The sequence below is a fragment of the Canis lupus genome, chromosome 17 (genome assembly GCF_003254725.2).
Source record: "Canis lupus dingo isolate Sandy chromosome 17, ASM325472v2, whole genome shotgun sequence".
Classification (NCBI taxonomy): Eukaryota; Metazoa; Chordata; class Mammalia; order Carnivora; family Canidae; genus Canis; species Canis lupus.
In genome coordinates, this window is record NC_064259.1 from 18,740,511 (window position 1) to 18,756,583 (window position 16,073).

Consider the following 16,073-nt stretch of genomic DNA (forward strand, 5'->3'; position numbering starts at 1 on the left):
CTTTTTTTAAGATTTTATTTATTTATTTGAGAGAGAGGGAGAAGCAGATTCTTCACTGAACAGAGAGCCCAATGCAGAACTCGATCCAAGGACCGTGAGATTATGACCTGAGCTGAAGGCAGATGCTTATTAACCAGCTGATGCTTAACCACCCAGGTGCTCCAAGAATTGAAGTTTAAAAGGACAGTTAAAAGGAGCCAAATTAATGCCTGATCTTCTTATCTGCAAGATTAGCACTCTGACTTGTCCTGTAAGATACTGCTCTAAATCTTCCTTTATCAGCTCCATTCCTCTAATGTCTGAGTTCATGAGCTTCCCATGCTCCCCAAGGCATCCTGTGCCTTCCTCTACCACAGTGTCTTCTGACTATATGATTACCTCCTCCACTGGAATGAGTTTCTTGACAACAGGGCTGACTTTCATCAAGGTATGCCCACCCAAGAAGGCTTGGTATAGTGTGGATATTTAATTAGTATTTATTACATGAATGAAAATGCATAAAAAAGTCTATACATATTAATAAGAATTGAAGAGCACCATAAGGCTTGCCAGAAACTTCCTCTGCCTGACTGCAATACCCTTAGCAATTGTTTTCAACTAGACTCACAGGATTAAGTCATTGCTTCGTGGAGGCCCTGGTTCAATAGATGAGTTAACTGAGGACAAGTAAACTAAACAGCACTATGGACAGAGCTGTTGTAGTTTGTTTTTGTTTTTTTTTAAAGATTTTATTTCTTTATTCATGAGAAAGACAGAGAGAGAGGGGCAGAGACACAGGTAGAGGGAGAAGTTGCAGACACTGATGCTTTCACCCCAGATACTTCATCACTATTCTACGTAACTACCATCCCAATGCCAGTACCAAACTACATTTAACACAGCCATGAAGTATTACTTAATACAGAGTTCATATTCAAAAATGTCCCCACAGCATAAATATTATCCTCAGTAATAGCTTCTTTTCTGATCCATGATCCAATCAAGGGTCATACACTGCATTTCACTGTCATGAGTGTCCTTTAGTCGTGGTTCTTTGGTCTTCTTAAATCTGGAAGATTTCCTCCATCTTTTATGAGAGTCACAATTTTAAAGTGTGGGGTTAGTCAGCTGTTTTATAGACCAAATCACAATTTGGGTGTGTCTAATTATTTCCTTACACTTAGATGAAATATTTTTGGCAAAAATAGTAGAGAGGTGATGTATTTCTTTCAGTGCAATGTATCAGGAGACACAAAATGTTGGTTTAACCATCTTGGTAATCTTAAATTTGACCACTTGGTTAAGACTGGTTTACTTAGTTTTAGGCCTGGGTGTACCTCAACATGACTCAACAAAGCATTCACAAAAATTTTTAAATCCAGCATCTATTTTTATTGTCTATTTTTATTGTTTTCATTGCTCAGAGTACTTATTCTACCATCCTGGTAGAAATGGAAGATTTAACTCGCTGAACTTTAACCACCAATACTGAATACCTCCTATAGTGACAGGAAGTAACTTTATATTCTAATTTTGCTTAAAGAAAGCATGTGATGTTTTTTTTCCAAAGGCCAGGCCTTAAAAGATATTCAATTTACAAAATACAGCTCAGCTGAATAATGTGATATAATCAAGATAAAAAATTTTGATTAGTCATGAAAAAAAAAATCATAGCAGAATGCAAATTAGCTCCTCAAACATCCAAAAAGCCTCCAAAACAAAAAACCCTGAACATCTGTCTAGCACTTTAAAGTGCTTTTACACATAATACCTACATTTAATCTGATAATCATTCTTATAAAATAGATATGATGACCATTTCTGAGGCTGAGAAGATTGATTTGCCTAATTTTGAACTGTCTCCACTATGTCACTCAAACTCCAAATCATACCACAGATTCTAAATTTACTTTCACTTAAATTCACTTTCAGCTAAATTTCTAAAGTATCTTTATTAGGTAGGAAACATTTTTAAGATTAAATGATTTAAAGGGATCTGACAAACGGTATTTCATGTCCATTCTAAAGGGGGGTACCTGAGTTAAGAATACAAAAGCAGCATTCTGAGTAAGAGGAGGCAACATCAAGACTCCGTGATGACCACTAAACCAACCCTAGTATGCCCAGAGCCTGTTAAACAACAAGAGGGATCACCTGCCTCTATCCTGAATCAGATGGGCCTTCAGTAAAATTCAATTTTAGAAGCACTGTCTAGAGTAACCAAGGACTAGTCAGTGAAGCCAGAATGACAAAGTCCCAATGGAAACGTTTAGGATAGAAGTCTATGATAAGCCCCAATTCTGGTGTTTACAGATTCTACTTTCTCTCTAAGGAATAGTATCTCCTCAGTCATTATCTCAAATCAGCAGGGGTGACCTTCCAATGCACTGAAAGTACTGTGGAAATTTAGGGTGATTCCTACCCTAATAAAAACCACAAAAAAATTTGTATGGCACATGATAGTCCAGAAAGCCCTTATATATGCTATCTCAAAACTCGCCCTAAGACTCTATAAAGAAGGCAGAGTAGACATTGTCAGCTTCATCTTATAAATGAAGAAAGCAAAATTTGGAAGTTAAATGACAGTTACACAGCTAGCAAGTGGCATGGGTAGGACTAGAACTCATTTCTTCAGATTCTGAAGTCGGTACTTTTCTCACTGTTAACTCACTACTAAAGATAGGACACTGTGTCCTTATTAAAGGAATAAGGGCCTGTCAAATGTCTCATCTTTGAACCCACAGGCTTTGCTATGTGTCCTGGTGTGACTTGATCAAAAGTAAAAATTATCACTAATCCTGTATATGAATATTATAGGGTCCAGAACACAATTCCTTCAAATAATTTTAAATATTTTACATAACCACCATGCCAATGCTAGTAGCAAGCTACCACAGTAGGCTAAAGGAGTGCTCACTCCAGATGTTCTGTCTCAAAGACCACAGATTAGAACTCATTGCTTGTCTTCCTCCAACACTAAGGACAATTCTCTCTCACCTGTCAACCCACCTGGCCTTCCTTGTCATCCTTTATCACCCAAATTCTCATCTCTAGAATGCTGTTTATCTCTTGATCTGACCGAATCTCCAACCCACCCTTCCTCTCCTCAAACCCTTCCACTGCCTAGGAACTCCCTGTTTGTGATCTAGGAAGCTCCTGGCATATCTACACAGCTTCTGTGGAAGAAAATTCCCTTAGCCTTTTAGTCCTTTTGGCTAATCCTTCAGGATACTGTTTTTCCTCTATTTCTCTCTCAGTTTTTTTTTTTTTTTTTTACCACATATTCCATTTACATCAGGGTGAGGGGATAACTAAAGTTATTTTCCTTGCTCTTCATTGCCATTCCAGACCATTATCTCTCATCCCTCTCACAAAGTCTTGCTTTTCTGAGGCTTATACCTTCTTGCAACACCACCCTCCTCTTCCTCTTTATTGTCACCTCTTGATCATCTGGTCTGATCCTCATTCATTAATCTTCACTACTCTCTAAGGTTTTGACATCCATATGGACTTGATAAAAACTTCAACTCTCCTTTTTATACTCCACTTAATCCACCATTTCCATTTTTATACTTTGAATCTTGTCATCCCTAGAAACAGAACTATCATTGGTTAAATATCCCATTCTTCAAACATAAGTTCTTATCCTCTGAACTCGTCTTATACTTGGTACACTCACTGACTCCATCACTCTCTCATCAGCACCCTTTCCTCTCCTCACACTCTTTCATGTCCATTCCATATTTCAGAGTTTATCTTTACTGTAATTGTCATGTCAAGATCTGCAACTCCCTTGTCCCTCCCTCGTTGTCATGTCTATTAAAACCTTAAACTTGTATGAACCCATGAACCTACTTCATCAGTCTTCATTGTGCTTTTATCTAAGAAGATGAAATTTGGTGGGGGAAAAAAATCATACAATTAGGCATGCTTTCAATTTATATTCATGACCTCCAACTTCACACAGGCATTCAACATTGCTCAGCACACCTGTTTTCCTTTACCAAACATGGACTGCCTATCCCCACTAAGATGTCTATTTCATGCCTAGTTCTCTCTCTGGAAACAAAACTATCTCATCTTTCCTAATCTGGGAATTTGGGAGTTCCCAAAACTCCTTAATCTTCCATCCATTCTTCTTGCTACCAGCTAATAATCTTGCCTCATTAAACCATCAGATTGGAATTCCTTCATCTTTCCATTTTGAAAATCAATAAAACTTCCTATATCTGTACCCAACTTCTAGTCTGGTTGGACTTATTCCATGTCCTCAACTACCCAGGAAGATTCCCTGCAATTGTCCAATTTGCTTCTGATTTTAAGTCTTAAAGCTGTCAGCTTCCTACTCTCCACAAGCAAATTTAGCTGCATTCACGCTCATCTTTTCCCCATATGTTACACTGAAGGTCTCTTTATCTAATCCTTAAATCTATGCTCTGGATTATATCTCAATCTGGTTCCCTCAGACTCGGTTTTATCAATCACTGCCACCTTATATATTCAACATTAAGCTCTCCCTTCCTTCCTCCCTCTCCTTCCTCTCCATCTCCTTCAAGTTTTTTTGTGTATTTTTTTAAGATTGTATTTATTTATTTGAGTAAAAGAGAGTGCACATGCGCACTTGAGAGAGCACAAGTAGGGGAAGCAGCAGAGGGAGAGGGAAAGGCAGGCTCCCCACTGAGCAGGGAGCCCAACTCAGGGCTCCATCCCAGGACGCTGGATCATGACTTGAGCCTAAGGCAGATTGCTTAACCGACTGAGCCACCCAGGTGCCCCCAATTTTTTGCATTTAAGAAATAGCCTTAACAGAAAAAATACACGGAGTCACAAATGTTCCTAGTATGTGGGATCCATGGTTCTCTGCTGTTTTCTAATTCCTTTCTACTTTTTCTTTTTTTCATAAAGTCTATATGTTAACTCTAAAATGCTGCATATTTTCTGAGAACATTCAAAACCGCTCATTAACTCCACAAGTATTTATTGCCACCCACTAACATTCCACGTACTCCTACAGGTGCTGGGAATTCAGCAATGAGATATTTGGCTTGGCCAGGCAGTACAGATGTGGTCAGTTACCTCACCAGCTCTCGTCTCTCCTTTTCCATTCCTCTGTCCTGACAGAAACTCTCTCTCTCCCACATAAGCATATGTCTCACAGAAAGCTGATACCACCTTCAAGGGTGGTCTCAATTATTCTCTCCTCAGTTTTCTTGAGATAAAATTGACAAATACAAATCGTATATGTTTAAGATGTACACCGAGATATTTCAATATAGGTAGGTACACACTGGGAAACGATCACCATAACTAAGTCAATTATCTACCTCACATAGTTACCATTTTTCTCTCCTATCTTAGCAAATCTCAAGCATACAACATGATATTGCTAACTAGAGTAGCCATGCTGTACATCACATCCCAAAACTGATCCATTTTGCATAACTGAAACTTTTTGTCAAGTCTTTCTTAAATTAAAAAAACAAAAACAAAAACACTTTTCCTTTGACTTCATGCCTTCTTTGCACTCTCCTTCCCGAGCCTGTTCACACTCACTCAGCCCTTCCTCAACTCCCATTCATTCCTTATCTGCCACAGTTCAGCTTCTGCTCACTTAACTAAAACGGCACTTTCAGAATGGTCTTCAAGGTCTCAGTGACAATTCCATAGATATTTTCAGCACTATGTTAAAGGACTGCTCTGCAGTGCTTTGCAGAGTGACTACATGAGGCTCTTTTCTTCTTGCTTTCCATAACAACACAGTCTCCTAACTACTTTGAACCCCTCTTAGTTCTAATCCTAAATTTGCCTCTGATGAAAGTATCAACAAGCAGTGAAACGCTGGAAGGCAGGAAGCAGAAGGAAGAAAGTAAAACAAGAGCCAAGAATAATCTGCTGGCCTGTGGAGAATCAAATGCTAACTGAAATAATCACTTGTGTGTGAGTACAGCCTACAATCATTGTCAAACCTCATTCTGTAGATGGAAGAAATGTAGGGTGAAATTTCTGTGCAACCTATAGCATAAGTTCTAAGACGAGATGATCTGGCCATTCATGCTACAACCATAAAGTAAAGGCTGATATCATCTTTCCAACTTGCACACTTTGCTTAAATAACAAATAAGTTGTACTTATCATGTTCTTGTCTTCACTGTGTGTGAAGACATATACATATATATTCAACTGCCCTATTGCTGTAGAATGCACAATCAAAATCTAGGGTCAGCAAGAGGTAAATACAAAGCACCTTTCTTTGTATTAAAACAGAAATTCACTGAGTATTTGAAATACTCTGTGTGCTACAAATGACAAAGTGAGCTACTTATGTATATGATTTAAACATCTTTATCTGAAGTGCAAGCATGTCTAACAACATGAGGCCTGTAACTAGATGTAACTAAAGCTGCTCCTGTATTACTGGTTCTCTAAGATTTTCCCTTATAGCAGTATTAGGAAGCAGCCTGGTACATACATGACATAACCTTGCCCCACATTTCAGAAGGTGTAAATTTTATTTTAAACAATGATTTTCAGTAATATGGGTAAATGATTAAATCTCACATTCCTTTAGCTTTCTTTTTCATTGAATCAGAAATAATCCCAGCAGGAGCTCAATGCACAGGGATATTATAAGGGAAATAGGTAGTTATTTCTAAGTGTCTTGGGCTTCTCATAAGACAGGTTACTCCAGGCAACCCTATGAATTTCTGGCATTAGACTCAAACAGGCAGTTAGACAGCAGAAGGCTACTCAAGCAAACAGAAAGAAAAAAGGTCCACATTGTGTATGTTATTTCAAACAAAGATACTCAGATAAATGCAAAGAATAGTCTAGTTTTTAAGAAAAGAAAACAGTAAAGTAACTCAAAGAAAAGAAGCTAGATATTAGAAAATAACCTTAAGTAAGAGGAAGAGGTTGTTGAGACAGCTTAGCAGAGACAAAAGGCACTGCAGAACAGAGTCATCCATATTCCCACACTGTAAGATAAGGCAGATAAAAAGCCAATTAAACTATGTACAGATTTAAAAAAAAATTATGTAGGGAAGATAACTTGGCTGGCTTATCTGTCCATCAATGACAAATTATTTGGTTTTCTTTAAAATGTTTTCTATAGAATATTTGCTCATGTAAAATTTATTATTAACATTATTCACCTAAAACTTCCCCTCTATAACTGAAGCCACCATGCCTCTTTTCTTCATAATGTTCACTCTATAGTTGGTGTAATATTATTCCAAATAAGTCAGCAAAAGTCACATGAAGAGATAGAGAGCTGTGACTATTCCCAAACTGGAATGATGTGTCATCAGTCTGGTTTTTACCTTTTAATACTTCTTTCATAGGTATGGCTTCAGTATATAACTAATACTGCATATGAATGGTAAGCATACAGTAGACATTTTGGACATCTGCTCTGCCACCGCAGTAAAAAATGAATCATGAACTTACTTTTCATGCAAAGTTTGAGTGCCAGATTATGCTTTGGATTTCACTGATTATTGCATTACCTCACAAAGGTTAATTACATTATAACAAAGAAACAGAAAAAAAGAATTTAGTAGGTTATAAAAGCCTCTACCATTACAAGTATTTTAAATAGTTTTCCATATTTACCATCTTAGAATTTTGCCTAAGATCATGTTGGCTGAGACCAATTTTCTATACTGACAAAGGCACTTATTCTTAAAATGTACAGATGCCAATAAAAGCAGTCAAGAACTGGGAACTATGGTAAATGGTAGGTTTCATTACATAACACCATGTTTATAATATCTACAGAGAACATTTAAAAGGAATCTTGTAATCCTGGTATAGCTCAAATTATAAGATAAATTATGCAAATATACTCCATATAACAATAATAGCTTTAGTTACTCATCCTACTAAATCAAAATGAGGAGGATAAGAAGGCAGCTACCTAAAAATGAATATAATAGAAGATAAATACCTTTAGTTGGTTGTTAAATGAATCCATTTCAGATAGCTTAGATGCAGTTTCTTTTTCAAGAGCATCTAATTGTTCTTTAAGTCTTTGGCATAATTCTTCCTTTTCCAATGATTTTTTATGAAGCAAACCAATCCCTAAATCTGAAATACAAACATCAGATAGTTTACATTTGGTAGAAATTCTTATGTCACTACTGGTAGTTGACTTTTACTGTCATATCTAAGTCAAACCCCTATGCTATATACCTTAAACTCAGTGTATGCTATCTCAGTAACACTGGAAAAAAAGATATAAATTTAAAATTGCTCCATGGTAGTCTACATTATGGCTATTTCATAATTTACATAACTATCCCCTTTTGGATTGGCATTAGGTTGTTTCTAATTTTCTACTATTTATATAAAAATACTGCAATAAATATTCTTGTACGTGCATTTTTAAAGCACACATGAAAGTATTTTACATGGCTAAGAGATGAAAGAATTGTCATGTAAAAACAGGACTTAAACACTCTGAATTTTGACAGGAACTGCCACACTGTCTTTCCAAAAAGGTGCACTAATATAAAATGACACCAAAGTATCTGTTTCTGCATATCCTCATCAACATGGATATTATCAATCTTTTTTCATTTTCTCTAATTGGCAAAAAAATGAAACCTTATTGTTACTTTAAGTATTTCCTTGATAACAACTGAAATCAAATCAACACCTACTGGCTCACTGGCACTCTCTTGGATTGCCTTGCCCTATCCACTGCTGTTTTTCTTCCTGCTGGGTTGTCTTCATTTCTGATTTGCAGCAACTCTAAATTCTTGTTGTACTGTATGTATTTTAAATGCTCTACTGTTTATGATGCCTTTCATCATGAAAAAGTTCATTTTTATAACATCAAATCTGTAAATATTTTCCTTCATAGCTCTAGGTTGTTTGAAGAAACTTTCCTGACACTGAGATTACAAAAATGTTTTCCATTGTTTAACATTTTTTCTGAAAGTATTTTTTGTTTATCCTCTTAGTTTACTTAGAATTCATTTCTGTACATACAGTGAGGAAAAGAGCTTCCCCACCTCCCTTTCTGAGAATCAACTGTCTCCCAAATCACTTAAGTGACAGTGATTACTGAAAGCCCATCCTTTCCCCACTTGTATTAAATGCCAACTTTATCATATCATAAATTGTCATACATACACAGGCCTGTTTCTAGATCTTCTTTTCAGCTCCAATGTTCTATGTTTTCTTTCTGATCAATAATACACTATTTTAGGGACTACAGCTTTCCTAACATGTTTTGATACCTGGTAAAGCAAGTGTCTTCCCCTCACTAATGTTATTCTTTTTCAAGTCTTGTCTAATCTTGCACATTTTCTCTTCTGGGTGAATCTGTGAATTTTCTTGCCAGGTTTCACTTAAAGAAATCTGAATGGAACTGAATGTATGGGATGAAGTAGTAGAGAACTGACATCTTTACAATCCTGAGCCGGATCATTCAGGAATATAACATGTACCTACTTATCCAGGAATTTTTCATATCTATCAGTAAAATTTTATAGCTATACATTTCTTTATACATAATAATGAGAATGCTAATGTAAATGGAACCTTTGTTCATATTTTTCTAATTAAGTACTTTTGACTGAATTTTATATGCTCACTTTTTATCCAGACACCTTGCTAAATTCTCTTATGATTCTCTAATGGCTTTCCAGTATTTCAACAAATATGTTATCGTTAAATTACACATCTATGTGCAAGGCACTGTACTATGCTCAATAGCAGGTGAAAAGGAAGGATAAGGCATGGGTCCTATCCTCAAGGAGTTCAGAGTCTAGTTAAGCTGGGAGATAAGCAATGTGGAAAAATAAGTTAATTTATATTCCTAGTACTCTTCAAAATGAACATCACTAATTATGGATGTATTTTTTTAATTTTAAAAAAATATTTTATTTATTTATTCATGAGAGACACAGAGAGAGGCAGACACAGACAGAGGGAGAAGCAGGCTCCATGCAGGGAGCCCGACGTGGGACTCGATCCTGGGACTCTGGGATCACACCCTGAGCCAAAGGCAGACCCTCAACCACTAAGCCACCCAGGCATCCCTAATTATGGATGTTTTAATACTGAATTTGAATAGATCATACCTGTGAGTACCATGTTAGGTAACTAAAAATCAAGAGAGACAACATGGTGGCACAGTGGGCTTTGGACTCAGACAAGAATTTGAGAATAACTATTTCTCCATATTAGGCAACTACTTAATCTTTCTGAGCCTCGTGTTTTGGTGAGCTGCACGATGGGAATAGCAATACCCACTTCACAGGGCTGCTGTGAAGATTAAGCGACAGACACAGCGCATGAAAACTGCCTAGTATGGTGCTTGGCACATAGCTGGTAATCTGCAATGGCAACAGAGATCAGAAAGGAATATAAGGGATACAAGGCACTTTGCAAATTGCAAACAAGAGCTTCCTATTTTGAACTGATAACTATAACAACAGGTGACCTGGATCACGTTCTATAGAGAAAGACTAGCTCTACCAGGTCCCCAATAAGACATAATCTATATTCCATTCACAATCCAAATACTGAAACAATGAGAGTGATGCTATACTTTCTGCGACTGCACACATCAGGAGGGCTGGCTCATCTCGCCTCTGGAATGCCTGTGAAGGGGTGAGGTGGGGTGGATATACTTTGAACAGACAAGAAAACAATTATGTGCAAGAAAGATGGTCTGAAACATAGACAGACTGTTTCACTGGAAGGTAGGAGACACAGCACAAATAGCTGACAAAAGTAAAATTCTCTATTCTTGGTGTTTCTTCCCCGTAAACAGCCTTTCACTGGGACAACATTCTCAGCTTCTTTCTACTCCTTCAGTAATTGGTGAGCTCAAGGTAAGGACTTGGGCATACATAGCCTAGACCCTTCCTATTCCTTGCATTCTTGAGACTGAACTGCCCATGGAAAACCTGTTCTACTTCATTGTACACCCAGTTTTACAGGGGTGGTTGTCGTCCTCACAGCTAAGCCAAGCTGTCCAATATCAGCTTTACCAAAAATGAGGCAATATTTTGATCTCTTCTGTGTCTTATTCCTTTGCTTTTATTTCTCTGTTTGTTCAGAATTGGGCAAAGATGAGGGATGCTATTTACTGGACTTCCTAAAGAACCAAAAGTATAATAAAGAGCCCTGGAATTGAAAGATTGATAGATACTCAAAGGAAGACATTTAGGATACTTGACTTTCTAACATGGTATTTGCAGATTTACTTTTTTTAAATAAACCTTTCTTCTGCTATGTCATTACTGGCATGCTATCCAATTTAGAGATCTTTTTTTTAAGATCTTGGTTGAGACCTGGATCAAGAAAAATGTTACATTCACACAAATTACTTGGAATATCTTGTTCCAAAGGTGTCAGAGGGCCAAGGTTATAAAAGTCTTTATATGAATCAGGAAATATGAAATGTCTGGAAAGGCATTCCGTTCTGCTTAGAATTAATACTGCTGTACACTATCACCCAGAATCTCACAGGCTTGGTAAAATCTCAGTAGTTCTTTACCATTAGTGTAGAGTTTTGCCAAAATGCACTTACAGTCTTGTGTTAGAGTCAAACTTAGATTTAATTGTAGTCTAACATTAATACTTGAAACATATAAATAAAATATTATCAAGATAGGAAGGCAAATCACAATGACTACTTATTTCATTTTTATTTACTTTTTATCACTAAAAATGCTCTAACATCTGTGATTTTTTTCAAGTTTTTCAAGTTACTTTTAACAAGTAACAGAGTATGACTCATGATCATTCAGAGAAGGACAAAAGAGGTAAAACAAACCTTAGAGACTTACCAGGTGTGTTACCAAGTTGCATGTTCTTAATTCTTTCATTTAATAATTGCTTCTCAGGTACCAAATAGATAAGCTTATTTTGATAATCCTTGTTAAAAAAAAAGTAGTCTCTAATTAAAAATCTGTCATGCTGAGAATTTTTTGAAAACTTAAAAATATGATTTAATCACTCTAAAAACTTAAGTATAGGAATAATTCATAGCTGTAAACTGCTTACAACTTATGAGTAAATCAGAATGGAATTCTGCATGATTTAAAATACAAATATTTATTTATTTATTATAATTTTTTTATTTTTTAATTTTTATTTATTTATGATAGTCACAGAGAGAGAAAGAGAAAGAGGCAGAGACACAGGCAGAGGGAGAAGCAGGCTCCATGCACCGGGAGCCCGACGTGAGATTCGATCCCGGTTCTCCAGGATCGCACCCTGGGCCAAAGGCAGGCGCCAAACCGCTGCGCCACCCAGGGATCCCAAAATACAAATATTTAAACATAAATCCATTTATGAACAATTGACTGGAAAGAAAAGGTTTGGTGAAGAAAATCTTTGTTAATGGGGTGTGTCTAGAAGTCTTAAAATTTTCAGTGTACTGCTGGATGTCAGCAGGCACAAGGTGAAAGGTGCCTTTGCTATTTGCACTAGACAGTATTTGTAAGCAAGTCTTGACACTGCAGGATGAATATCAAACAGATACTTAAAATGCAGGAGTTAACTAGGGAAGCAGGTTTAAATCAGACAAGAAATGTTATTTGGCCTCTATCTGTACCTGCTGTAACACAGTAAGAAGACTGTTAATTAACTGCCAGTCCATTCAGAAACAGAGATTTGGTGAGAGGAGGACTCTAAAGATGCAGAATGCTTTCAGAGTCCCTATTCTGCAAACCACAGTAACTGACCTAGACCCTACTGCATAAGTAAAGAAGATTACTAAGTCCCCGAGGGACATACACATTCAACACTCTCACCATAACTGTGAAGGAATAACATTAAGTCAAAATTTCCTGAAAGCAGTAGCAATAAACAATGTATATCTATACATTTATTAAAGACTTGAAAACCAAAGTGATAAACATCCATTTATGTATAAATATGAAGCAGAATTTAACCAGATGTAGAGTAGCATATGAGTTTCCTGGTATTATATACAAGATGGTGTATATTTACATCCTTCTAGGAATGAAGCCTATCAAAGAGGTTCATCACCCCAAAAGCGAAAACTATTCTATTAGTAAAAATTATTAACAACTGCTCATGTTTATGGACAATTCAGTAGCAAAGGACTAACCTGAAGTTCTTGTTGGAGTTGCTTGATTTCCATAATTTCCAGGTCACACTGCTTATCCAGAACTTCCAGCTCAGTCTTTTGAGTTTGTTTTCGGAGTCGGACATCTTGAAGTCTGCCTGAGATCTGCTGATGTTTGCCATTCTATAGGAAGAGCATATAAATATACAGTAACATAAAATGCTAATAAGAAGAGCTCTTATCAGGAGAATCATATTCTTATTTAAACTTTTAAATGTTGGGATCCCTGGGTGGCGCAGCGGTTTAGCGCCTGCCTTTGGCCCAGGGCGTGATCCTGGAGACCCGGGATCGAATCCCACGTCAGGCTCCCGGTGCATGGAGCCTGCTTCTTCCTCTGCCTGTGTCTCTGCCTGTCTCTCTCACTGTGTGCCTATCATAAATAAATAAAAAAATAAAAAAAAATTTAAAAAAAACTTTTAAATGTTATTTATCATTTATACTCAGTCTAGATAAATATGTAAAACTAGGTATGAAGTACTTGGCTGCCTCAGTCTGTAGAGCATGTGACTCTTAATCTGGGGGTTGTTCAACCCCACATTGGGCATGGAGCCTACCTAAAAACAAATAAATAAATAAAACTAGGTGGAATGTGTTCTAGAGTTGTATCTGTTAACTCCAGTTATTATTAGCAGGAAATGTACCATTCTCACAGCCTAAAAGCCCAGATGTTAAGATGAGCAAGCATAAACATAGCACACTGAATTTTTTCTGAATTCAACAATTAGGCATTAATTTATAGTACTAAAATAAAGACAGCCTCAAAGAATAATGAGAAATAAACATCTACATGTGACTTTTAGCATTACCTTCTCTAAACTTCTGTTTCTACCCATGTTTTCATCTAATTTCCTCTAATTAAACAGGGTCCAGGAGGACCTTTTTGGCCACAATTCTATTCTCCTACATCAAATATTCCTTTTCTTTTCTTCTGAGAAGTAGGTGAAAAAAAAAAAAAAACCAGCAGAGATTCTTAATGGAGGCTAAGGAGAAGGGTAAAGTGTTATAGGCTGAAGTGTATTCCCCCCAAATTTATTATGTTGAAGTCCTAATCCCCAGGACTTCAGAATGTGACTGTATTTGGAGACAGGTCTTTTTTTTTTTTTTTAATAAATTTACTTTTTATTGGTGTTCAATTTGCCAACATATAGAATAACACCCAGTGCTCATCCCATCAAGTGCCCCCCTCAGTGCCCGTCACCCAGTCACCCCCACCCCTCACCCACCTCCCTTTCCACCACCCCTCGTTCATTTCCCAGAGTTAGGAGTCTCTCATGTTCGAGACAGGTCTTTAAAGAGATCATAGGTTAAATATGGTTATATGGATGGGCCCTAATATAATCTGATTTATGACATAAGAAAATGTGGACACAAAACAGACACCAGAGATGCACAGGCAGAGGAGAGGCCATGTGAGGTCACAGCAAGAAGGCAGCCATCTGTGAGGGAAGGAGAGAGGTCTCAGAAGTAACCAAGCCTGCTGACATCTTGATCTTGGATTCCAGCCTCCAAAATTGTGAGAAAATTAATTTCTGTTGTATTTTGTTATGGCAAAATACAGCAGTCTAGCAAAATACCAGTCTGTGGTATTTTGTTATGGCAGCTCTAGCAGACTAATACAGCAAGGTAAGGAGGAGAAATGAAGCTTAAAAATCGCTGATAATTAAAGCTTTTACTGAAAAGTATATTTTATATTTGAGAAATACATGCTAAAAGGAATATGCTATGTTCACTCTCAAGTTCATGTGACTATCTTCAGCATTTTTAGGCTCTAGACCTTCCAGACTGCACATTAATCTATGCTACTGCTTGGTATGTAATCCAGGTTCTTGGGGGGAAAAAAAACTAAATCTTAAGGTTCCCTCCTATTATACTTTTAAGGACAAATATAGTCAAAATAATGGTTTAGACAGAAATCTAAGTAGCTACACAAAGAAGTAAACGATTTTTAGTACTATAGCATGAATAATAATTGTGATATGCTTTTATATCCATTTGAAGGCATAAAATAGTACCTTTCTGACTGTAAATGTGATTTTTAAAAATTTTAATTTCAAGTCATCAACCAAATAAAATGTTAGGCTCCAATTAAAGAAGAACTAAGCTTGGCTCTACAACATGGCTATACATGGTGGCTCACTCCATTAAGCATCTGTCTTCAGCTCAGGTCTTGATCCCAGGACCCTGAGAGTCCCACATAGTCAGGGTCCCTGGTGAGTCCACCTCTCCCTCTCCTCTGCCCATCCCCCCACCTTGTGCTTGCTTGCTCTCTTTCACAAATAAATCTTAAAAAAAAAAAAAAATGACATTTTCAACAGGTAACTCCAGCATCATTCAGAGAAATTTCACTTAAACTTTAGCCATACCAGCGCTTCCAGCTCAAGATGAAGACTCTTCTTTTTAGAGTTTAACCTGACAATTTCTTCCTGTTCTCTATTCCTTTGATTGAGAAGCTCTTGTCGACGAATCCTCTCCCATTCTAAACGACGTTGTCTTTCAAGTTCCTGTTTTGCTGCCTGAAAATAATGAATAATATTTTTAACTTAACAATTTTGCATCATTCAAAAACTGATGGGATGACCAAGATAAAGGTGAGGCAGCCTTTAGCACTTAGTGGGCTTTAGCCTAAGGGTCTCTGAGCAAACCCAGTTTTATCAGGGGGCCTAACCCCTACAGACTTCCACAAAAGCAACATTACCCGTTAGACTTTTTGATTGTTTCATGGGACCATCTTCTTGTTTGTAGTTAACTTTTATCTTAAACAAAAGGACAATTCCAGAAATAAAAACGTTAATAGGAACTGTTGTACCTTTATTCTGGTGTCAGAGAAGAAACACCTTCTACTGACATTACTTCAGTGTCATTATGATTTACTGTGCTCCATCCCAAGCCCCTTAAAACAAAGCCAGTTCTTCTGGGGACACCACACAACAGCATTTATCCCAAGGACCTGTGCAAGCTCACCCTTGTGTTTCCCCTCCAGACC

The 16,073-nt window shown here is 37.0% G+C and overlaps 1 protein-coding gene across 13 annotated transcripts in view; it reads right to left on the reverse strand.

Annotated features, from left to right (window-relative positions):
• Window positions 1-16,073, reverse strand: part of ITSN2 (intersectin 2) — a 128,536-nt gene that overhangs the window by 65,517 nt on the left and 46,946 nt on the right. For 9 of the 13 annotated variants that reach the window (XM_025454506.3, XM_025454504.3, XM_035700328.2 and 6 more), the window contains 5 exons: window positions 15,454-15,603; window positions 13,073-13,213; window positions 11,784-11,871; window positions 7,925-8,064; window positions 6,873-6,953 (listed from right to left, as the gene is read on the reverse strand). In XM_025454506.3, the coding sequence (XP_025310291.1) occupies window positions 6,873-6,953; window positions 7,925-8,064; window positions 11,784-11,871; window positions 13,073-13,213; window positions 15,454-15,603 (600 nt within the window). The remainder of the gene's footprint in view (window positions 1-6,872; window positions 6,954-7,924; window positions 8,065-11,783; window positions 11,872-13,072; window positions 13,214-15,453; window positions 15,604-16,073) is intronic. The other 4 variants (XM_049096063.1, XM_025454505.3, XM_049096062.1 and 1 more) reach the window with 1 other exon arrangement.